The sequence below is a fragment of the Salmo salar genome, chromosome ssa08 (assembly GCF_905237065.1).
Source record: "Salmo salar chromosome ssa08, Ssal_v3.1, whole genome shotgun sequence".
Taxonomy (NCBI): Eukaryota; Metazoa; Chordata; class Actinopteri; order Salmoniformes; family Salmonidae; genus Salmo; species Salmo salar.
In genome coordinates, this window is record NC_059449.1 from 9,843,809 (window position 1) to 9,867,529 (window position 23,721).

The 23,721-nt window shown below is 41.9% G+C and overlaps 3 protein-coding genes across 3 annotated transcripts; all 3 read left to right on the top strand.

Moving 5' to 3' along the window:
- The first annotated feature begins 5,076 nt into the window (after positions 1–5,076).
- Positions 5,077–13,558, top strand: LOC106610075 (uncharacterized). The gene is made up of 4 exons (XM_045722610.1): positions 5,077–5,581; positions 5,974–6,104; positions 8,938–9,102; positions 13,388–13,558. The coding sequence occupies exons 1-4, from the start codon at positions 5,323–5,325 to the stop codon at positions 13,556–13,558; spliced, it is 726 nt and encodes a 241-aa protein (XP_045578566.1). The 5' UTR covers positions 5,077–5,322.
- Positions 13,559–15,445: 1,887 nt separating this feature from the next.
- Positions 15,446–23,721, top strand: LOC106610128 (zinc finger protein 235-like). Its single transcript, XM_014209299.2, has 3 exons — positions 15,446–15,477; positions 15,648–15,775; positions 22,615–23,721. Exons 1-3 carry the CDS (start codon positions 15,465–15,467, stop codon positions 23,467–23,469), a joined length of 996 nt encoding a protein of 331 aa, XP_014064774.2. The 5' UTR covers positions 15,446–15,464; the 3' UTR covers positions 23,470–23,721.
- Positions 15,791–17,942, top strand: LOC106610146 (zinc finger protein 271-like). Its single transcript, XM_014209323.2, has one exon. It carries the CDS (start codon positions 15,950–15,952, stop codon positions 16,514–16,516), a length of 567 nt encoding a protein of 188 aa, XP_014064798.1. The 5' UTR covers positions 15,791–15,949; the 3' UTR covers positions 16,517–17,942.

Below are 23,721 nucleotides of genomic sequence, written 5' to 3' on the forward strand. Positions count from 1 at the left end.
CTGTGTGAGTGTATGACCATTTTGTTGAAATGAAATACAACATTGACTCTGTGCTGACTGACTTGGTTATTTTTTTGTCATTGCAGGGACTGAGTTTCCCTCATCTCAGTCAAACCAAAACATTATACTTAATTCTTAAATTGACACTTTTGTATGTTTTTTATAATAAACTCCAATGGCTCCATATTGTTAGGTTCTTGAATCACAGTGTTAGAGATAGGCTTGACTGTGGTTTTAAAATATCATCTTTGCGTGTACAGAAAAGATTTTCTTATATAAACCTTTATACTTTTCTGTACAATATGTGTTTACAGTCTGCAGTCCATGAGGACCTGCTGATATCTGGTGTTGCTTGCGGGGGAGACTGGGCCTCTGAAGTGGCTGGTCAAAATCCCTGGCCCTGGATCAGAAGCCTTCGCTTTTCCTTCCCGAGTCAGAACAAGGACCCAACCACGATTGACAGAGATTCCATCACCACCACAAAGAACAACCAGTGGACAGATGGACTGAACAACCTCAGTCCTGGTGGTCATCAGAGAGACAGAGGTTCCAGTCAGGGATCTAGTCTGCAGCCCAGAACATTCTCTTCACAGTCTCAGTGCATGGTTACCCCACAAATACAGACAGGGTCAGGTTGAGCGTTCACCATGAGAGGGACCTAGCCTATAACACAGCACACAATCCCAACAACACCCAAACAATGGCTAGAGGTCAAGGAAGGAGCTCAAAGACTAACCACCTGAGTGTGGTGGATCCTGCTTCTACCTCTGGTGTCATTGGGTCACAACATGGGAGGCTACTGTCAACCTGTACGCCTGCGCTAAGTGTGGGAAGCGCTTTGCTGAGGCAAACTATGTGAAGAGGCGCCAGACCGTTCACACCGAGGAGAGGCCCTTCAAGTGCAATCTATGTTACAAGAGCTTCTCTTTCCTGACTAGCCTTATCAAACATAGGAGTGTCCACAATGGGGAGAAATTGTAGCAGTGTGGCTTGATGTACGCAGGGGATGTCTGGGAACCATTCTTTAGCGCTGACATATTATAGTTATCATGTGAAGTGTAAGGGGGTAATTAACCACATACTCCTCATTAACCCTTTGTTAACTTATCATTTGAAACAGGCTTGTGTAAATACCTGTTTTTAGAGAGACAGTGAACCTAAGCTAGAACAAGTATAGTTGAATATTTACTTGGAATAGTAATTTGATTATTTTCTACTATATTCTTAGTTAACACACTTCTTTCAAAACGAGCCTGCTCTGAGCTTGAAATATACTGATGAATAGGTTTGATGTGTAATGTAATAAGCGATACCTTATTTCAAAGAACAGCCCGCATACCTTTTTATTTAACCACACCCTTTGCGCTGCTATGAGGTAAATCAACAAGATCATTGAAGAAAGCTGTTGGTGAGACGCTGGAGAGAGAGCGCAAGTGCTATGGGCTAGGTGGGACGTTAGCGTCCCACTCTATTCAACAGCCAGTGGAATCGCGTGGCGCGAAATACAAATACCTCAAAAATGCAATTATTTCAATATTTCAAACATACGACTATTTTACACCATTTGAAAGATAAGACTCTCGTTAATCTAACCACATTGCCCGATTTCAAAAAGGCTTTACAGCGAAAGCAAAACATTAGATTATGACAGGAGAGTACCCAGCCAAAAATAGTCACACAGCCATTTTTCAAGCAAGCATATATGTCACAAAAACCCAAACCACAGCACTAACCTTTGATGATCTTCATCAGATGACACTCCTAGGACATTATGTTATACAATACATGCATGTTTTGTTCAATCAAGTTCATATATCAAAATACTGCTTTTTACATTAGCATCTGATGTTCAGAACTAGCATTCCCACCCAAAACTTCCGGGGAATTTACTAAATTACTCATGATAAACGTTGACAAAATACATAACAATTATTTTAAGAATTATAGATACAGAACTCCTTTATGCAATCGCTATGTCAGATTTTAAAATAGCTTTTCGGCGAAAGCACATTTTGCAATATTCTGAGTACATAGGTCAGCCATCACGGCTAGCTAATTTGACACCCGCCAACGTCGGGGCAACCTAAACTCAGAATTACTATTAGAAAAATTGGATTACCTTTGCTGTTCTTCGTCAGAATGCACTCCCAGGACTGCTACTTCCACAACAAATGTTGTTTTTGTTCCAAATAATCCATAGTTATGTGCAAATATCCCCGTTTTGTTCGTGCGTTCAGGTCACTATCCAAAGGGTAACGCGCGACCGCATTTCGAGACAAAACATTTAAAAATGTTCCATTACCGTACTTAGAAGCATGTCAAACGCTGTTTAAAATCATTTTTTATGGTATTTTTCTCGTAAAATAGCGATAATATTCCAACCGGACAATGCTGTATTCATTCAAAAGGAAGAGAAAAAATGGCGAGGTCTCGTGAATGTGCATTTCCATTCCCTTTGTCCTCAGGCAGACCACTGACAAACTGAGTTACTATACTTTGCCCAGAGACAGGAGACGCCCCAATCCGCTTTCTGGCGGCTTTAGAGAGCCAATGTAACCCCACGGATACTGTAGTTTCGATAGACAAGCAAAAGGACTTGCGCTCTCTCTCCAGCGTCTCACCAACGGCTTTCTTCAATGATCTTGTTGATTTACCTCATAGCAGCGCAAAGGGTGTGGTTAAATAAAAAGGTATGCGGGCTGTTCTTTGAAATAAGGTATCGCTTATTACATTACACATCAAACCTATTCATCAGTATATTTCAAGCTCAGAGCAGGCTCGTTTTGAAAGAAGTGTGTTAACTAAGAATATAGTAGAAAATAATCAAATTACTATTCCAAGTAAATATTCAACTATACAAAGGAGAACTACAAAATCGCAGACAGGCCACCTCCTACTTGAAATCTTCTCAGGTTTTTGCCTGCCATATGAGTTCTGTTATACTCACAGACACCATTCAAACAGTTTTAGAAACTTTAGTGTTTTCTATCCAAATCTACTAATAATATGCATATTCTCGTTTCTGGGCAAGAGTAGTAACCAGTTTAAATCAGGTACGTTTTTTATCCGGCCGTGAAAATACTGCCCCCTAGCCCAGACAGCTGAAAGTGCGTCGAGTACAGTACTGAGAAGAATGAGTGGACAACAGTGAAGTCTAAGAATGGAACGAAAAGAGCTAAAATTGTGGAAAATGAGTCTGATCAATCGTTTCTTTTTGGAGTAAGTTCTTGGGATGAGGATGTTCACTTGGGAAACCCTTTTGAAGTCAGGATGGTGAAGAAGGTCGCTGGGAAAAGTGGATGCAGGCAATAACCGGGAGTTGTATATCTAAAGAGCAAAAGGAGCGTGCATTGTGGCTTGCGAAATTATCTACCCAAGAAGCAGTGGCGGTTCTAGACCATTTCAACTGGGGGGGCCAAGCTGGGGCCAGTTGTACTGTTAGAGGGGCTAGTTACATTAGACATTATTGTTGTCATATTGTTTTCTTCACTACATTGCAGGCATTAGCAGGTAAAAGACCATGTTCATAATCATCATCGTTGCCACTGTCTAATAATGGATGTAAAAAAAGAATGATAGCAAAAATGTGTAATGTAAAAATGATTTGATACTCCACATTTAGGGGGGCCACAAGGGGGTCCAAAATTGTTGTCACAGGGGCACTGCCGCTAACATATACATGAAAAAGTATGGATTTCAGCAAACAAAGAAAGTCACGGAACTACAGAGGACAAACATACGTACAAGTTGGGCGTTTAATATTTTTTGTTGTTGTTGTTGAAAGTATTGAGCTTGGGCGAATCGATGTAGTAGGAGCTAGATTCCACAAAGCCTGGTCTCGGCTCCAAACCTTTGGTAAAGTTCATCAGCACTGTTGGAAAAAGTAAGCAATTGTCATACTTCATTAAAAGTAAAGATGCCTTGATAGAAAATTACTCAAGTAAAAGTCACCCAGTAAAATAACAAAGCATTTGGTTTTAAATGTACTTAAGTATCAAAAGTAAATGTAATAGCTCAAATATGCATAAGTATTGAAAGTAAACATATAAATAATTTCAAATTCCCTTTACCAGATGGCACCATTTTACTGTTTTACTGTTTTTTATTTACGGAAAACCAGGGGCACACTCCAACATAATTTACAAACGAAGCATCTGTTTACTGAGTCCGCCAGATCAGAGGCAACAGGGATGACCAGGGATGTTTTCTTGTTAAGTGCATGAATTTGACAATTGTCCTGTCATGCTAGCGATTCAAAATGTAACGAGTAATTTGACTGTCACGGAAAATCTATGGAGTAAAACGTACATTTTCTTTAGGGATGTAGTAAAGTAAAAGTAGTCAAATATAAATAGTAAAGTACAGATACCCCCCAAAACTACTTAAGTGGTACTTTACACCACTGTTCATCAGAAACTAACTTCACCTGAGAGTTTAGTCCCCTAGGATAAATAAAAGAAATGTCATGAGAGCGTTCGTGTAAAACCCGCGTTTCAAGTGTTTGCAGACGGGAGGTGTATGTTATTGAAGAGTCTGAATGTAAAATGTTGCAACTGCGGTGGGCATCATATTCCCGACTTCCATGAGTGCCCTGTTAGGGTGAAAGAGGTTGAGGTGTCAAGGATCAGGGCTGTCCAGCAGATCTCCTATGTGGAGCTGGGGAGAGAGTCTAATGGGCAAGTGGCCAGTGGAATGGCAGTGGATGCACAACATTTACAACAGTGAATGTTCCTCGTCAGTCAAGAGATCTAGATACAGTCATTGTGAAGGTGGATTTTGTAGCGCTTATTGCCACAGTTATTAATTGTATTGTTCAAGTGTCCAATAAATCATTGTCTGTGGCTGAAAAGTATTAGGGGCATCTATATTTCACGGTAGAAGCACGGGCAAGGATGCTGTCGTTGGAAGATGGCACGACCTCCCAGGCTCTTTTCTGACCCTGTGTAGTGACCTGATTAGAATGCTTGATTTTAACAGAAAAGCAGGTTGATTTTGAAACAGCTTAAATTATTTATTTATTTTAATCGTTTGACTTATCCACCCATACAGTAGGTGGCGGCATGCACTTGAAATTGTTGCGAAAGCCATTAAACCAGAGGAAGAATTTAAAAAAAAATCGTCAGTGTAAACGGAAGTTAACATTGACCAAGAAAAATCTTACATTTAGCGTTTTTATTGTTATTTAGACGTTTATTAACACACTGGAACTCACTATGAATCCCTCGACTGCACAGCATCACATATTTACACCAGGTAGTCTTTAATTCGCGTTATCGACAGGACGATATATGTTTTCTAGCTAGCTGCTAACGTTAGCTAACAATGGCTAACTGTATGGTTTTTCACACGCAAATAGCCTCCATCATGGAGGTGCTAGCTAATGCAGCCGTGGCAGAGATCTGTAAAATCGTAGACGACGACTATGCAGTGGTTCGTTTGGAAATAACTCAAAGCCATAAAGAAAACAGGGGATTACGGAGGAAACTACAGCTATTGGAATTGAAGATGGCACGGGAGCGCGTCCTCGCTAGTCGTCCCAGTGGTGTGAAACTCCTCGACCGATATAGGGGAATGGCAAGAGGTACATTTTGATGTAGCAGAAGGCCGAGGCTGCCGCCCGGTTCCTCTCTGCGCATGTGTTCAGATGTGTGACCCAGAATTGGATCTTGGTCAGTGTTTGGATAGTATGCAATACTTACCCTGTTTACCTTGCCATCTTGCAAATGTTTATTTTATTTGACCAGGCTTCTTGCACAAAGACAAAATATCATATTCTATATAATATTGTAACCAGATTCTTGATTTACTGAATGTCGTGTTGTCAAACTCAATTAAAATAATATGCATGGAACAATAAATAGTTATAGAAGTTACAAGAAGTGTTACCTTCCATCCTAGACAGTTTCAATAGTCTACAATATAGCGTTGACCGTAACTAATTTAACCACCCATTTCCTCTAATCCCTCTCTCAGGTGAAGGACATCTCACTCGAGGCCACAGGAGCTTTGTGAAGCCAGCCGCACATAATGCGTGTGGAGATGACCAACCAATCACTGTTGATGAGGGGAGTGGAACCTCAACCCAGCATGTTATTGTGATAGAGGTTAGTGTCACAGTGTAACATAAAAAAATGACTGTACATAAAATGTGGCCCGTTTATTTCAGAAAGGGTATTAATTTGCTTACATGTACATTCTTATATCTAACATATGGGAGCTTGTGAAACTTCCCTTAGATATTGTTATCCAATTAACTCTCTAGGGGGGATGGGACGCTACCGTCCCACCTGGCCAACGTCCAGTGAAATTGCATAGCGCCAAATTCAAAAACCCATGAAACATACAAGTGTTATACATCAGTTTAAAGATTAACTTCTTGTCAGGAAGTTAAAGCTTGGTCTCAAATGGGTCTTCCAAATGGACAATGACCCCAAGCATACTTCCAAAGTTGTGGCAACAAAGTCAAGGTATTGGAGTGGCCATCACAAAGTCCTGACCTCAATCCCATAGAAAATGTGTGGGCAGAACTGAAAAAGCGTTTGCAAGCAAGGATGCCTACAAACCTGACTCAGTTACACCAGCTCTGTCAGGAGGAATGGGCCAAAATTCACCCAACTTATTGTGGGAAGCTTGTGGAAGGCTACCCGAAACGTTTGACCCAAGTTAAACAATTTAAAGGCAATGCTACCAAGTACTAGTTGAGTGTATGTAAACTTCTGACCTACTGGGAATGTGTTGAAAGAAATGAAATAAAAGCTGAAATAAATAATTCTCTCTATTATTCTGCAATTTCACATTCTTAAAATAAAGGGGTGATCCTAAGACAGGGAATTTTTACTACGATTAAATGTCAGGAATTGTGAAAAACTGAGTTTAAATGTATTTGGCTAAGGTGTGTGTAAACTTCTGACTTCAACAGTAGATTATGGTAATGCATCAGAACATGCAACTCATGTAATGAAGCAGACAATAAAACAATTTTCAAATAATGGCCAAAATAATTTGTGGGAAAACACCATTCTAAGCAGCGCACCTGATAGCAGTTCCATATGTGACAGAGATGAAAATCTATTTTACGAACTTACGTAGAAAGATATGATTAGGATTCTGCCTTTGGCTTCTGGACAACGAAAGAAAGTTGATAATGAAAACCAATGGAACAGGAGATTAATGGCATAGTGGTGTGTCCAATAGGGAGTAAATGCAAATAAATATAATTACTCCTGTCTATACACAAGCTCGTAGGTCTATGCCTATTTGGGAAGCCCACAATTTGGACAGCGTGCATGGCAATAGGCCTAGCTGATTATTGAGTTGCAGCTGTCAGTGAAAAGCATCTAAAATGTGTGAGATATTGTGTCTTGAGCATAATTTAAAATGTTGAGACAAGAAGAAGGGAGGGGTATGTGGCAAAGATATAGGTGAGTCTCCGCTGTCTCCCGCCAATTCTTGCGCATTCATTGTTTCATTGTGTGAGTTATTTGCCCTTAGATTATTTGTTTGAACCTCTCTAGGGGGTGTGGCCAACGTCCAGTGAAATTGCAGAGCGCCAAATTCAAAAACAGAAATACTCATAAAAATTCATGAAACAAACAAGTGTTATACATCGGTTTAAAGATAAACTTCTTGCTAATCCAACCACGGTGTCAGATTTCAAAAATACTTTACGGCGAAAGCAAACCATGCGATTATCTGAGAACAGAACATTACAAACAGTAATCAGCCAAGTAGATGAGTAACAAAAGTCAGAAATAGCGATGAAAATTAATCACTTACCTTTGATGATCTTCATATGGTTACACTCACAAAACTCCCAGTTACCCAATAAATGTATGTTTTGTTCGATCAAGTCCCTCTTTATATCCAAAATCCTCAGTTTTGTTAGCGCGTTTTTGTTCAGTAATCCACTGTCTCAAACAACATTCGGTGAAATTGCAGAGCGTGAAACTCAACAAAAAAGAAATTCTCATAATAAACATACATAAAAGATACAAATGTTATACACCAGCTTAAACATAAACTTCTTGTTAATCCAACCGCTGTGTCAGATTTCAAAAAAGCTTTACAGCGAAAGCAAATCATGCTATTATCTGAGAACAGCGCCCAGCAGACAAATCATTACAAACAGTTAGCAGCCAAGAAGAGGAGTAACAAAAGTCAGAAATAGCGATAAAATCTTTCACTTACCTTTGCTCTTCATATGATTGCACTCCCAGGACTCCATGTTACACAATAAATGTTCGTTTTGTTCGATAATGTCCCTCTTTATATTCAAAAACCTCCGTTTTGTTGGTGCGTTTTGTTCAATAATCCATTGGAACAAAGCGCGGTCACAACAGACAGACGAAAAAATCTAAAAAGTACCATAAAAGTTCGTAGAAACATGTCAAACGATGTTTATAATCAATCCTCAGGTTGTTTTTGTCATAAATAATCGATCATATTTCAATCGGACAAAAGCTTCGTCAATAGAAAAGGAGAAACAAGAAAGGCATGCTCCCGGTCACGCGCAGGACTCATGTCTGGAAATTTCCACTGTCCTCTCATTGAAAGTGGTGTTTTACCCTCATTTTTCAGAGTAAAAGCCTGAAACAATGCCTAAAGACTGGCCACATGTAGTGGAAGCCATAGGGATCGTGAACTGCTTCATAAGTCTTTGTATGGTGGATAGGCTTTCAATGGAAAAACAGGCATTTCAAAATAATAGCACTTCCTGGATGGATTTTCCTCAGGGTTTTGCCTGCCATATCAGTTTTGGAAACTTTAGAGTATTTTCTATCCAAATCTACCAATTATATGCATATCCTAGTCTTCTGGACCTGAGTAGCAGGCAGTTTACTTTGGGCACGCTTTTCATCCAAAATTCCGAATGCTGCCCCCTACCCTAGTGAGGTTAAACTAATTTACTGGTAATAATAACCTATTTTCTTGTGTCAGTCTGCAGGTGCAGAGGCTGCTAGTCCTGGGGTCAAGCTGGAGAGGTCTGAAGGAGAGGAGGACCCACGGCACAGCAAAGACATCCAGACTGGAGCGTCCCATGTAGCAGAGGAGGACCTCAGCGCCACTGCGCCCCAGCCCAGGACCCGACGCAGCATCACGGAGGTCAGTGGAACTCCGAACGCCGTTCTCAAGTCAGAGCCCGACACAGAGACTTTAACTGTAACACAAAGGCTTTTACACACAGGATCTGACCACAGGTCATACCCAGAGGGGCTGGGGCGACTGGGCTGTCCTCCTGTTCCCAGCTCAGATTATTTACTTTACGATAACCTGAGCTCGAGGGCGGTTCAAGTTAATTCCCATCGAGACTCAGGTGACGCGTTCTTATACTACAGAGATGAACCCTGGTAACATATCCTTGGGTTTGGAGACAGAGACTGATCTCTCTAGAGGGGACTGGAACCGGTACAGTAGTAGTGTGTACTATGAAGGGTGCCTAGATAAGATAGGTTATAGTCATTGATGAAGTGACTGTGAAAGTGGAGGGTGATGCTCCTCTCACATGGAATGTGGATAAGACTCACTTAGGAGAAGGACACTCACAAGGCAGAGATTTCTTAGAGTACAGGGAAAGCTTAGAGACAAATCCTAATGTTGCGACCCACTCCCCTTTACACGCGCTCAGGGATCGAGACCCAGTGTCCACGTCGATGGGGCCTTCCAATTCACATGGCTGTGTCCTTTTCGATCAGGTATTGAACTCAAACGACAGGGCTAGAGCCCAGACTCAGGGAGGGGGAGCCACATCAGGCAATAGTAAAGAGAAACGGTTCCTCTGCATGTTCTGTAACAAAGGCTTCAGCAGCTCCCAGAAGGTGGAGATTCACCTTCAATTGTACACAGTGTCACATGCGCTTCGCCCAGGCCTGCAACCTGAAGAGGCACCAGAGGGTCCACACAGGGGAGAATCCTTCAGCTGTACCCAGTGTCAGAAGAGGTTCACCCACGAGAACACGCTAAAGATGCATCTGAAGGTCCACACAGGAAAAGGCTGTTCGCCTGTATGCGCTGCAGGAAGAGGTTCTCATAGAGGAGCTACCTCAGGATGCACAGGCAGAAAAGCCATTCCACTCGATAGCTTGACGTTTAGATCAAATCCTGCATTATAGACAAAGATTAATTTTCATTGTCAGCAGAAAATATCCACAGATGCATTTAGAATAGTGAGAGTAACATATTTCAGTGTTGAATATTCCTGGGTAGAATAATGCATCCAGACATTGTGCTATATAAGGCATATATAAGCCTACAAAGTCTGTTACATATTGTGTTTGTACTGTGTAGGCTATATGATGTTCATACAGATTGAGACATATTTTAAATGTACATTTTAGTAATTTAGCAGGCACTCTTATCCACAGTGAATTACAGTTAATGCATTCATTTTAAGAAAGCTGGGTTAAACAACCACATAACACAGTCGTAGCAAGTACATTTCCCTAAATAAAGTACTTATCAGCAAAGTCAGTGCTAGTAGGAAGACACATTCTTTTTTGACAGCGACTCTGCTGTTTTAGCTTCAGGGGGAAGCTGGTTCCATCATTGGGGTGCCAGGACAGAGAAGAGCTTTGACTGGTCTGAGCGAGAGCTGACCACTCGTAAGGGTGGGACGGTGAAGAGACCAAAGGTGGCAGAATGGAGTGCTTGGATTGGGGTGTGGGGTTTGAGCATAGCCTGAAGGTAGGGAGGGGCAGTTCACCTTGCTGCTTTGTAGGCAACCATCATGGTCTTGAAGTGGATACAAACTTCTTCTGGAAGCCAGTGGAGTGTGCCGAGGAGCGGGTGACATGGGAGAACTTGGGAAGGTTGAACACCAGGCGGGCTGCAGCGTTCTAGATAGGTTGCAGGGGTTTGATGGCACAAGAGGGGAGCCCATCCAACAGAGTTTCAGAAGTCTAGATGGGAAATGACAACTGCTCGGATTAGGGCCTGCTCCACTTGTGTGAGTAAGGGTCGTAGTTTACGAATGTTGTAGAGCATGAACCTTGGAGCGGGGCAGGCCTTCCCCGGGAGGAAGAGCTGTTCCATCTTGTCAAGGTTGAGCTGGAGGTGGTGGGCAGACATCCAAGCTGAGATGTCTGCCAGGTACGCAGAGATACGTGTGTATGTGTGGTTTTCATATGGTGTATTTAACATTTGTTTGTTTAATAAACACAATGGGACTTTTCTAAGACTTTCATTGACTCTCTTTAGTATACATCACATCTGATCTCACACTATTCTGCATACAGCCAACAGCGCTTTATAACCAATAAACACTTACTAAATATACCTACACATAACCACACACTAACAAACACCTACTGTACATGTCAAAATAGTTTAGTTAGGTTTGTCTGATGACTTTTGACTTATCATAGCTGACTTATTTTTACCCACAACATCATATTTATGTCCACCATGATGGGTTTAACAACAATGAAGTCATTCTGTAACTACAGTATAGGACTCAAACATAGTGGGAATAGGTAAACACTCCGGAGCCATACTTGTGAACATTAGAAACTGTTTAAATTTCAACAGTTGCTCTGTTTCTGCACATTAGCTAATTAACATCATTGATTTACTGGCACGTGATAGTAGGTTATTGTTTATTTTGAATTTTTTTAACTAGGCAAGTCCTTTAAGAACAAATTCTTATTTTACAATGACTGTCTACCCCGGTCAAACCCTCCCCTAACCCGCCCTATGGGACTCCCGATCACGGCCGGTTGTGATACAGCCCGGGATCGGGCCTGTAGTGACGCCTCTAGCATTGAGAAGCAGTGCCTTAGACCACTGCGCAACTCGGGAGCCCAAAATTGTAGGTGGTCCCATCAGATAACCTTCCACACGTTAGTCCTATGCTAACCTCACCAGATGACAGTGATTATTTCCTGGAACAAGTTCTGCATCAGCCAATTATAAATGTTGATGTAGATTGAGGTGAACAAACACGCGCATAAGAGCGACCTTAAAGTCAAGCACTCTCATGATCTTCCTACAGATTGCAGTAACAGTGTTAGTTATTTTACAAAAGTTGATCACGAGTCCGGACTCAAACCCACATTGGCGAGCATCCACACTAGAGGAAAGTTTATTGTTTATCTTCTAAAGCAGGGCCAGTCCTAGCTTTTGGGGGCCCTAAGCGAGATTTGTTTGGGGGGCCCACCACCTCACGGCAAAACATTTTGTGTCCTTTGACGGCAGAGAGAATTTCAGTTTTCAAGTTGCTGTAATTCTACACATTTTGCCATGGGGCGCAAGCCGCTTATGCCTTGGACCGGCCCTGTTCTACAATACACCTGTCAATCAACTGATCAACGCATCCTACTGCACGCTGTAGGCCTATTAATAAGGTGGTAACACAAGACCATTCACTGCTTTCAGGGTGTCCATAGTCATAGAGACGACTGAAAGTAAGAAGCTAGATATTAGGCTTACACTAATTGTGTGAAGAGGAGAAGTGCAGGTATAACCTTGTAAATGAAGATTACCAATACATTTTATGAGTAGCTTGTCCCTGTTGCTGACCGACACACAGGCTACTGGCACTGCTACATAAATAATCGCTACTATAGGCTATAATACATAGAATTGTAGGTTCCATTTACATGTACAATGTTTTAGATGCATTTTTATAATCTACTTTTTCACATATGCGTTATTTGAGTCGAGGGCCAACAGTGGAGCGCTATTTCCATAAATGAAATCCTTGCCCTGAGGGGGATTCGAACTCGCGGCCATCGTACCTTGCCATCTCTGGGCTTACTGCCTTAGTGGATCACACCACCAATTAATGATGGCAGTAAGGGTAAATTACAACTATTTGACAAGACCACGAGCATCTTCAACCTTTTGTTAAAACGATGAATGAATATTAACTTACATGTTGTATAACCTACATCTTTATTGCTGAACATTGTCTAACATTAGTACTAACAGCTAGTAGCCTTGTCAAGGATGCATCAATGCAATATTGGCGTATGTTGTTACGGAACAAAAGCCGACCTTGAATTTGTAGGTTTAAAATATCACTGTGGTGGCCAGGGTTGACCTATGTTAAGAAATACAATTTGTTGGTGGATATAAAGTCTAAGATCTTTGATAGGCTGATGTGGAATTTTGTTACAGGAAATAGTCAGTCATCTGGTGAGGTTTAGCATAGGGCTAATGTGTACCAGGTTATCTGATGAGACCAGCTACATTCCAGCTACAAATCACGTGCAAGTAAATTGATGATTTTAATAAGCTGATGCACATTTTTTGACAGATCAACTGTTTGAATTTAAACTGTTTCTAATGATCACAAGTATGGCCCATCCATCATTAAAGTGTGTTTATTCTCTGTGTGTATGTACCTGAGGGAGTGTATGTCTGTGTAATCTGTAACACCTCTTTCTTCCAGGAGGAGGAGGAGGGACTAGAGGTGCTGCTGGTAAAGGAGGAGGGTCTGGGGAACCCTGAGAGAACCATGGTCATGGAGGACAACCAGACTACACCTCCTCCTGAACCCGCAGAGGAACCAGCTGAGCAGCACAGGACCACACGCAGTCTCACTGAGGTGAGCCCACTATGAACTACTGTCTGAATGGTATTAGGCCAGGCCGTATTCCACAAAGCATCTGAGTAGGAGTGCTGATCTAGGATCAGTTTAGCCTTTTGGATCATAATGAATAAGATTATATGGAAAGATCCTAGATCAGCACTCCTACTCTGATACTCTTTGTGGATACGGGCCCAGGTCTTCATACATGTTGTCTTATTAATAACCTGTTGGGGCTACAGGTTAGCAATGAACCCCGAGACGGGATTGCTAACAAGGCTGGAAATTCAAAACATCAAAAATCTAATAATTTCAATTTCTCAAACAATCAACTATTTTACACAATTTAAAAGATAAACATCTCCTTAATCTAACCACATTGTTCGATTTTCAAAGAGGCTTTACCGCAAAAGCATAAAGTTAGATTATGTTAGGACAGTACATAGCCACAAAAGTACAAACATCCAGTTTCAATTCAAGGTCAGGCGTCACCAAAAGCAGAAACCAGCTAAAATTATGCACCAACCTTTGACAATCTCCATCAGATGACACTCCTAGGACATTATGTTATACAATACATGCATTTTTTGTTCCATCAAGTTCATATTTATATCCAAAAACAGCATTTTACAGTAGCGTGAAATTCAGATTTTTTTCTTCTCTGAAATGCTTCCGGTGAACATAACAAAATTACTATTCGAAAACATTGGTCAATTATAATATTGTCATTCAAAGAATAATATATTATCATCTCGTAATTGCTACCGAATGGCCAGATCTCAAAATAACTTTACTGGGAAATCACATTTTGCAATAAACGGGGTGCTATGCTAAGAACAATAAGCTATGCTATACAGTTAGCATCATCTAATATCGATAATAACATTGTAAATATCCCCTTACCTTTGATTATCTCCATCAGAAGGCACTGCCAGGAATCCCAGGTCCGGAACAAATGTGGTTTCTTTTGACAAAGTTCATAATTTATGTCCAAATAACACCAAGTAGTTAGCGTTCATTATGCTCCCACAAAACGTGGTGGGGGGGGTGTAAAATCACGCCGAAAAGCTAAAAAAACCTAGTAAATAATCTATTTACGTTCGTTCAAACATGTCAAACGTTGTTTAGCATTAATCTTTTGGTCCATTTTTTTAACGTTAAACATCAGTAATATTTTCACACAACCTATCCTATGTCTAGATAAACAATTATGACAAACTCACGCTTCTCAGATTTATGCGCAGGCGCAAAAAAATGAAGTGACGACATGTCAACTTCCTTGCATTCTAATTTGCTCTCTGTTTATCATAGACGCTCCAAACAACTTTATAAAGATCGTTGACATCTAGTGGAAGCCGTAGGAGTTGCGAAATGAATCCTTTCTCACTATGGTATCTATAAAACAATGACACTAAATAGTACAGTCACAAAATTCACATTTTTTAAAATTTATTTTTCACAGGTTTTTGCCTGCAATATGAGTTTTGTTATACTTACAGACACCATTCAAACTGTTTTAGAAAATTCAGAGTGTTTTCTATCCGAATGTGTTAATAATATGCATATCCTAGCTTCTGAGTTGGTGTAGGAGGCAGTTAAAAATGGGCACATATTTTTTTCAAAATGTCTCAATACTGCCCCCTAGCCCCAACAGGTTTTAAGTGTGGGATCATGCCTTTGAATTATCAAATCATTAAAGAGTGTCAAGTAATCAAATGAACTAACACATTTACATAGTATTCATAGCAGTCCCTCATAGCCCAATCAGAAGATGCTCCATAGCAGGGTGCTCATATCAGATTTCTTGATCCAACATCCTCTCACTCTGTATCTCTTACAGTCAGTAGACATGGAGGATGGGAAGCCTGATCTGCTGCTGGTCAAAGAGGAGACAATAGAAGATGAACCAGAGAGCATTGATCTGCTGAGTGGACTAAAGATGGGGGAGCAAGGTAAGGGAGAAATACATATAGCCTACATACAGTAATAGATTTTCAATGGGAATAGTGATGCATCTGGCTATAGTTTTTTTCTTCATTCATTAAATCAAATCAATATAACTAACGTATGAACTTGACTCAAACTCCATATGTAAAGTATCTTTTTTAACCTCTTCCTGCAGGTGATTGGCTGGAGGCTAACAGAGGAGACTGGGCGGCCATCTTGGATTCCCAGAACCAGACTGGTGCAGCCAAGGGCCCAGGGGACAATGTCACTGAGCAGGACAAGACTAGAGGCAACATAGTGGAGGTCAGTGGATGGGACAGCGTGCTCAACTCTGGGCTGGGGAACAACACTGTTAATCACAACCAGAAACAGACAGTCGAACACAAAACAACAACCAAACTTAGTCTCCATGACAACAGACTGGCTGAGACCAGGGCGAGGTGTAGATTTGGTCTGCGGGGATGGGGAGGTGCTCGTATGTGGCGAGAGAGAACAGACACAGACTCGGCTAGCGATGCTCCATCCTGCTCCTATAGTTGTGATTCAGAGAGACTGATGACGCCTCAGGTTAACCCCCTAACAGGTGCTGCCTTCAGCCTGCCTTCTATAGGATCTATCAACTGGAACATGGACCCTGTGACAACACAGACACTCCCTGGCCTTCATCCTCCTCACACCCTCCTAATGTTAAACCAGACCTCAGACAATGCCAGTGCCTCAACTCTAAATAGCTACACAAGCCCACAGACAAATGACAGTAGTAGTAACGCTATGAGCAGATCCAGTAGTAAAGAAAAGCGCTTCCCGTGTTCATTCTGTGGGAAAGCCTTCAGTTTCCCCAAACAGATGGAGATCCACCAGAGGATGCACACAGGGGAGAAACCATTTGGCTGCCACCTTTGCCGGGCTAGTTTCTCCCATTCGTCCAACCTGAAGAGGCACCAGAGAGTCCACACAGGGGAGAAACCCTACAGCTGTCCCCAGTGTGAGAAGAGGTTCTCACGCCAGCACGATCTCAAGATGCACCTGAAGGTCCACACTTGAGAGAGGCCGTCCACCTGTACGCACTGCGGAAAAAGGTTTTCAGAGAGGAGCTACCTCAGGATACACCAGCAGAAAATGCACATGACCCATGAATAGTGTATACCCACTGGGTACACCACGTCATTTCAACATGTAGAATTGGGTAATATTTGGTAGATACTTGGTAGATACATTGATCAATGAGATTCCAATCTATTTTCAACTACTCAAAATGACAGCTAATAGTTTGTTGAATTCCCAATGTGTTATCAATATGATTTCAACCATCGAAAAGTAAAACCAAATTCCAATGGAAAAATCTATGTCAGATTTTTGGTTTAGTTGTCAGTTGTGTTATCACTGAGCTTTCAACCATGGGAATACAATGTCAGATATTTATTTATACAACAACTTAATGTGTTATGACTGTGATTGATCTAATAGCACTACCAAATGACCTCTATTTTTGGACAACTTAAGATGTTGTCGACCAAGTGTGTAACATCCTAAGGTGTCTGAAAATAGTGATGCAAAATGTTGTTTTATTTAGTCAGTACACATATCCCCCCCCCCACCCCCCGCGGCTCACCATTTAAAGCTAGTTAAGGAGGAAAATTATGCCTTTGCAGCCTGAATGGGGGACGCTTTATGTACGAGCCCACAGGGGAAACGAGTGTATTACCGGGAATGCACATCAATCCTAGACGATAGTGCAGATCTAGTGGCCACTATAGGCTGGCTGTCCTGTAGTGGTGGAATTGCCATCATACTTGAGACACTGGCGATCTCATAAAACAACTATCTTAACTGGAAATTGGTGCTGACTATACGGATATCTCTCTTAGCAACCTAGATGTTGTTTCAGCAATAAGGCATGAGAACCCTGGAATTATCCTGCGATAACTCCCGACTAAGGGCTGTTCTTATGCTCAAGGCAAAGCCAAGGGCTGGGGAAACAGCTCTTAGGAGCTAGTTATCACACAGTGATTCCCGGGTTCTCATGCCTTATTTCTTTCATAAAACATTTGTCAACATATATAGTTGAAGTCGGTAGTTTACATACACTTAGGTTGGAGTCATTGAACCTTGTTTTTCAACCACTCCACAAATGTCTTGTTAACACACTATAGTTTTGGCAAGTCGGTTAGGACATCTACTTTGAGCATGACATAAGTTATTTTTCCAACAATTGTTTACCGACAGATTATTTCTCTTATAATTCGTTGTATCACAATTCCAGTGGGTCAGAAGTTTACATACACTAAGTTGACTGTGCCTTTAAACAGCTTGGAAAATTCCAGAAAATAATGTCATGGCTTTAGAAGCTTCTGATAGGCTAATTGACATCATTTGAGTCGTCAATTGGAGGTGTACCTGTGGATGTATTTCAAGGACTACCTTCAAACTCAGTGCCTCTTTGCTTGACATCATGGGAAATCAAAAGAAATCAGCCAAGAACTCAAGAAAAAAAAATTGTAGACCTCCACAAGTCTGGTTCATCCTTGGGAGCAATTTCCAAATGCCTAGAGGTACCACGTTCATCTGTACAAACAATAATACGCAAGTATAAACACCATGGGACCAAGCAGCCATCATACCACTCAGGAAGGAGTACTCAGGAATGTACTTTGGTGCGAAAAGTGCAAATCAATCCCAGAACAACAGCAAAGGACCTTGTGAAGATGCTGGAGGAAACGGGTACAAAAGTATCTATATCCACAGTAAAAGGAGTCCTATATCGACACAACGTGAAAGGCCGCTCAGCAAAGAAGAAGCCACTGCTCTAAAACCACCATAAAAAAGACAATTTGTGGGCAGAACTGAAAAAGTGTGTGCGAGCAAGGAGGCCTACAAACCTGACTGGTCCAAAATTCGGAATGGGCCAAAAATTCACCCAACCTATTGTGGGAAGCTTGTGGAAGGCTACCCAAAACGTTTGACCCAAGTTAAACAATTTAAAGGCAATGCTACCAAATACTAAACTTCTGACCCACTGGGAATGTGATGAAAGAAATTAAAGCTGAAATAAATCATTCTGTCTACTATTATTCTGACATTTCACATTCTTAAAATAAAGTGGTGATCCTAACTGACCTAAGACAGGGAATTTTTAAAAGTAATAGTCAATGATGAATATCAAGCAAAGTAGGGCTGAGCTTGTAGATAGATCAACTCTCTAGTAGTAGGTGCTGCCCAGACTATTGTTTAAAAATGTTTTTCTTATAGTGGATATTACGTTGAACATGACTTTGTTTCAAAGGTAAAAATAAAAACAATTATACATTCATGACTTGTTTCAAATCCAATGTATTTTCCACGTAGATTCCATGTCTAAATACTTTGACAAATGATGTTGAAACAAGATTGATTTAACCAGTTTGTGCCCAGTGGGTAGTGACATGTAATGTAGTACTAGTTAGTTTGTTTGTAGTTCATTCTGTTGGTGTTGGATGTAGCTGGGAACTGGATGAGATAAACTGAGGAAAGAATGAGTATGATGAATCAGAGTAGATGTGATGGTGTCACTTTTCATCATTTTTACAAACTTTGTCCCTTTAGGTGTTTTAGATAATCATAGTGCCTTAATTCATGTTTATTTGACATGAAGCTGTGTGTAATGTTGAACCTTTTCCAAAGTATTCTAAAATTCATTTGATCAAAGCGAGGTTACCATAGGTAGAAGTTATTCTACTTGTCATGTATTGTTTTGTGCAATCATAAAAATGATTCTAATGCCATTTTGTTGAAAAGAAATACTAAATTGACTCTGCTGACTAACTTGGTTATTTTGTATCATTTGCAGACTGTTTGGACTTATGTCTGTCTGTCTCTGTATTTAACTTGGCAAAAAAAGAAATGTCCCTTTTTCAGTCTTTCAAAATAATTCATAAAAATCCAAATAACTTCACAGATCTTCTTTGTAAAGGGTTTAAACACTGTTTCCCATGCTTGTTCAATGAACCATAAACAATTAATGAACATGCACCTGTGGAACGGTCGTTAAGACACTAACAGCTTACAGACGGTAGGCAATTAAGGTCACAGTTATGAAAACTTAGGACACTAAAGAGGCCTTTCTACTGACTCTGAAAAACACCAAAAGAAAGATGCCCAGGGTCCCTGCTCATCTGCGTGAACGTGCCTTAGGCATGCTGCAAGGAGGCATGAGGACTGCAGATGTGGCCAGGGCAATAAATTGCAATGTCCGTACTGTGAATGTCCGTACTGTGTAGCGCTGCCTAAGACAGCGCTACAGGGAGACAGGACGGACAGCTGATCGCCCTCGCAGTGGCAGACCACATGTAACAACACCTGCACAGGATCTGTACATCCAAACATCACACCTGCGGGACAGGTACAGGATGGCAACAACAGCTGCCCGAGTTACACCAGGAACGTACAATCCCTCCATCAGTGCTCAGACTGTCTGCAATAGGCTGAGAGAGGCTGGACTGAGGACTTCTAGGCCTGTTGTAAGGCAGGTCCTCACCAGACATCACCGGCAGCAACGTCACCTATGGGCACAAACCCACCGTCGCTGGACCAGACAGGACTGGCAAAAAGTGCTCTTCACTGACAAATCATGTTTTTGTCTCACCAGGGGTGATGGTCGGATTTGCGTTTTTCGTTGAAGGAATGAGCGTTACACCGAGGCCTGTACTCTGGAGTGGGAGCGATTTGGAGGTGGAGGGTCCGTCATGGTCTGGGGCGGTGTGTCACAGCATCATCGGACTGAGCTTGTTGTCATTGCAGACAATCTCAACGCTGTGCGTTACAGGGAAGACATCCTCCTCCCTCATGTGGTACCCTTCCTGCAGGCTCATCTTGTCATGACCCTCCAGCATGACAATGCCACCAGCCATACTGCTCGTTCTGTGCGTGATTTCCTGCAAGACAGGAATGTCAGTGTTCTGCCATGGCCAGCGAAGAGCCCGGATCTCAATCCCATTGAGCACGTCTGGGACCTGTTGGATCGGAGGGTGAGGGCTAGGGCCATTCCCCCCCAGAAATGTCTGGGAACTTGCAGGTGCCTTGGTGGAAGAGTGGGGTAACATCTCACAGCAAGAACTGGCAAATCTGGTGCAGTCCATGAGGAGGAGATGCACTGCACTACTTAATGCAGCTGGTGGCCACACCAGATACTGACTATTACTTTTTATTTTCACCCCCTTTGTTCAAGGACACATTATTCCATTTCTGTTAGTCACATGTTTGTGGAACTGGTTCAGTTTGTCTGTTGAATCTTATGTTCATACAAATATTTACACGTTAAGTTTGCTGACAATAAACGCAGTTGACAGTGAGATGACGTTTCTTTAATGTGCTGAGTTTATATATATATACAGTGGGGGGGAAAAGTATTTGATCCCCTGCTGATTTTGTACGTTTGCCCACTTACAAAGAAATCATCAGTCTATAATTTTAAATGGTAGGTTTATTTGAACAGTGAGAGACAGAATAACAACAAAAAAATCCCCCAAAACGCATGTCAAAAATGTTATAAAAGGATTTGCATTTTAATGAGGGAAATAAGTATTTGACCCCTCTGCAAAACATGACTTAGTACTTGGTGGGAAAACCCTTGTTGGCAATCAGAGGTCAGACTTTTCTTGTAGTTGGCCACCAGGTTTGCACACATCTCAGGAGGGATTTTGTCCCACTCCTCTTTGCAGATCTTCTCCAAGTCATTAAGGTTTCGAGGCTGACGTTTGGCAACTCGAACCTTCAGCTCCCTCCACAGATTTTCTATGGGATTAAGGTCTGGAGACTGGCTAGGCCACTCCAGGACCTTAATGTGCTTCTTCTTGAGCCACTCCTTTGTTGCCTTGGCCGTGTGTTTTGGGTCATTGTCATGCTGGCATACCCATCCACAACCCATTTTCAATGCCCTGGCTGAGGGAAGGAGGTTCTCACCCAAGATTTGACAGTACATGGCCCCGTCAAATGATGCGGTGAAGTTGTCCTGTCCCCTTAGCAGAAAAACACCCCCAAAGCATGTTTCCACCTCCATGTTTGACGGTGGAGATGGTGTTCTTGGGGTCATAGGCAGCAATCCTCCTCCTCCAAACACGGCGAGTTGAGTTGATGTCAAAGAGCTCCATTTTGGTCTCATCTGACCACAACACTTTCACCAGTTGTCCTCTGAGTCATTCAGATGTTCATTGGCAAACTTCAGACGGGCATGTATATGTATTCTTGAGCAGGGGGACCTTGCAGGCGCTGCAGGATTTCAGTCCTTCATGGCGTATTGTGTTACCAATTGTTTTCTTGGTGACTATGGTCCCAGCTGCCTTGAGATCATTGACAAGATCCTCCCGTGTAGTTCTGGGCTGATTCCTCACCGTTCTCATGATCATTGCAACTCCACGAGGTGAGATCTTGCATGGAGCCCCAGGCCGAGGGAGATTGACAGTTCTTTTGTGTTTCTTCCATTTGCGAATAATCGCACCAAATGTTGTCACCTTCTCACCAAGCTGCTTGGCGATGGTCTTGTAGCCCATTCCAGCCTTGTGTAGGTCTACAATCTTGTCCCTGACATCCTTGGAGAGCTCTTTGGTCTTGGCCATGTTGGAGAGTTTGGAATCTGATTGATTGCTTCTGTGGACAGGTGTCTTTTTTACAGGTAACAAGCTGCGGTTAAGAGCACTCCCTTTAAGAGTGTGCTCCTAATCTCAGCTCGTTACCTGTATAAAAGACACCTGGGAGCCAGAAATCTTTCTGATTGAGAGGGGGTAAAATACTTATTTCCCTCATTAAAATGCAAATCAATTTATAACATTTCTGACATGCTTTTTTCAGGATATTTTTGTTGTTATTCTGTCTCTCACTGTTCAAATAAACCTACCATTAAAATTATAGACTGATCCTTTCTTTGTCAGTGGGCAAACGTACAAAATCAGCAAGGGGATCAAATACTTTTTCCCCCCACTGTGTGTGTGTGTGTGTGTGTGTGTATATAATAAACTCCCAATAGCTCCATATTGTTAGGTTATTGAATCACAGTGTTAGAGATGGGCTTGACTGTGGTTAACATTTTATGTCTTGTCATGTTTGTGTGGACAGGAAAGAGTTTCTTATATAAACCTTTAAATGCTCTTCTGAACAATCTTTATTTACAGTCTCCAGTCCATGAGGACCTACTGATATCTGATGTTACTGGCAGGAGAGACTGGACCTATGAAGCGGCTGGTCACAAACCCTGGCACCAGATCAGGACCATGGATCAGGAACCATTGCTCTTCCTTTCCTCGTCAGAACCAGGACCCAACCGCGAGGGACAGAGACTCCACTACATAGAACACAAGCAGTGGACAGGTGGACTAAACCACCCCAGTCCTGATGGTCATCAGAGAGACGGAACTGATAGAGAGAGACCCTCCTGTTCCTATGATACAAACACCACAGTATCCATGATGAACAGAGCAGGTCACCCTAGGTTTCAGCCTTCACAGAGAGTGGTGGGAGACCCCCTTGGTGGTAGTCTATCAGCAAGTCTGTCTTCTCCTTCAGGGTCTCATCTAATGCCTTGTGACTGGGTTCATAGAAGACCTGGGTCTAGCCTTCCTCAATTACCTCATGGTTACCCCACGAATACAGACAGGGTCATGATGGGCGTTCACCACGAGAGGTTCCTAGCCTATAACACAGCACACAATACCAACAACACACAAACAATGACTAGAGGTCAAGGAGGGAGCTCAAAGACTAACCACCTGAGTGTGGTGGATCCTGCTTCTACCACCTCTAGTGTCATTGCGTCACAATGTGGGAAGTCGAGCATTACGACTGACGCCGACAAGCCGTACGCCTGCCCCACATGTGGAAAACGCTTCGCTCATGCGTACTATGTGAAGACTCATCAAACCGTTCACACCAAGGACAAGCCCTTCAAGTGCAAACTATGTTACAAGAGATTCTCCTTCCTAACTAGCCTTATCAGACATAGGAGTGTCCACAATGGGGAGAAATTGTAGCAGTGTGGCTTGAGATGTAAGCAGGGGATATCCGGGAACTATTCTTTATCTGAAATATTATAGTTATCATGTGAAGTGTCTTGAGGTAAGAGAGTAATTAACCACATACCCCTCATTAATCCTTTGTAAACTTGTCATTTGAAACAGGCTTGTGTAAATCTGTTTTTAGAGAGACTGTAAACCTAGGCTAGTTCAAGCACAACTGAATAGTTACTTTACTTAGTAGACGTAATAAAGTCATTTTCTACTCTA

Coding starts and splice junctions, on each gene's coding strand:
- LOC106610075 (XM_045722610.1), top strand. CDS start 5,323: ATGGCTAACTGTATGGTTTTTCACACGCAAATAGCCTCCATCATGGAG. Junction 5,582..5,973: donor ATATAGGGGAATGGCAAGAG/GTACATTTTGAT, acceptor TCCCTCTCTCAG/GTGAAGGACATCTCACTCGA. Junction 9,103..13,387: donor CCCGACGCAGCATCACGGAG/GTCAGTGGAACT, acceptor TCTTTCTTCCAG/GAGGAGGAGGAGGGACTAGA.
- LOC106610128 (XM_014209299.2), top strand. Junction 15,776..22,614: donor CTAGAGGCAACATAGTGGAG/GTCAGTGGATGG, acceptor CTTTATTTACAG/TCTCCAGTCCATGAGGACCT.
- LOC106610146 (XM_014209323.2), top strand. CDS start 15,950: ATGTGGCGAGAGAGAACAGACACAGACTCGGCTAGCGATGCTCCATCC.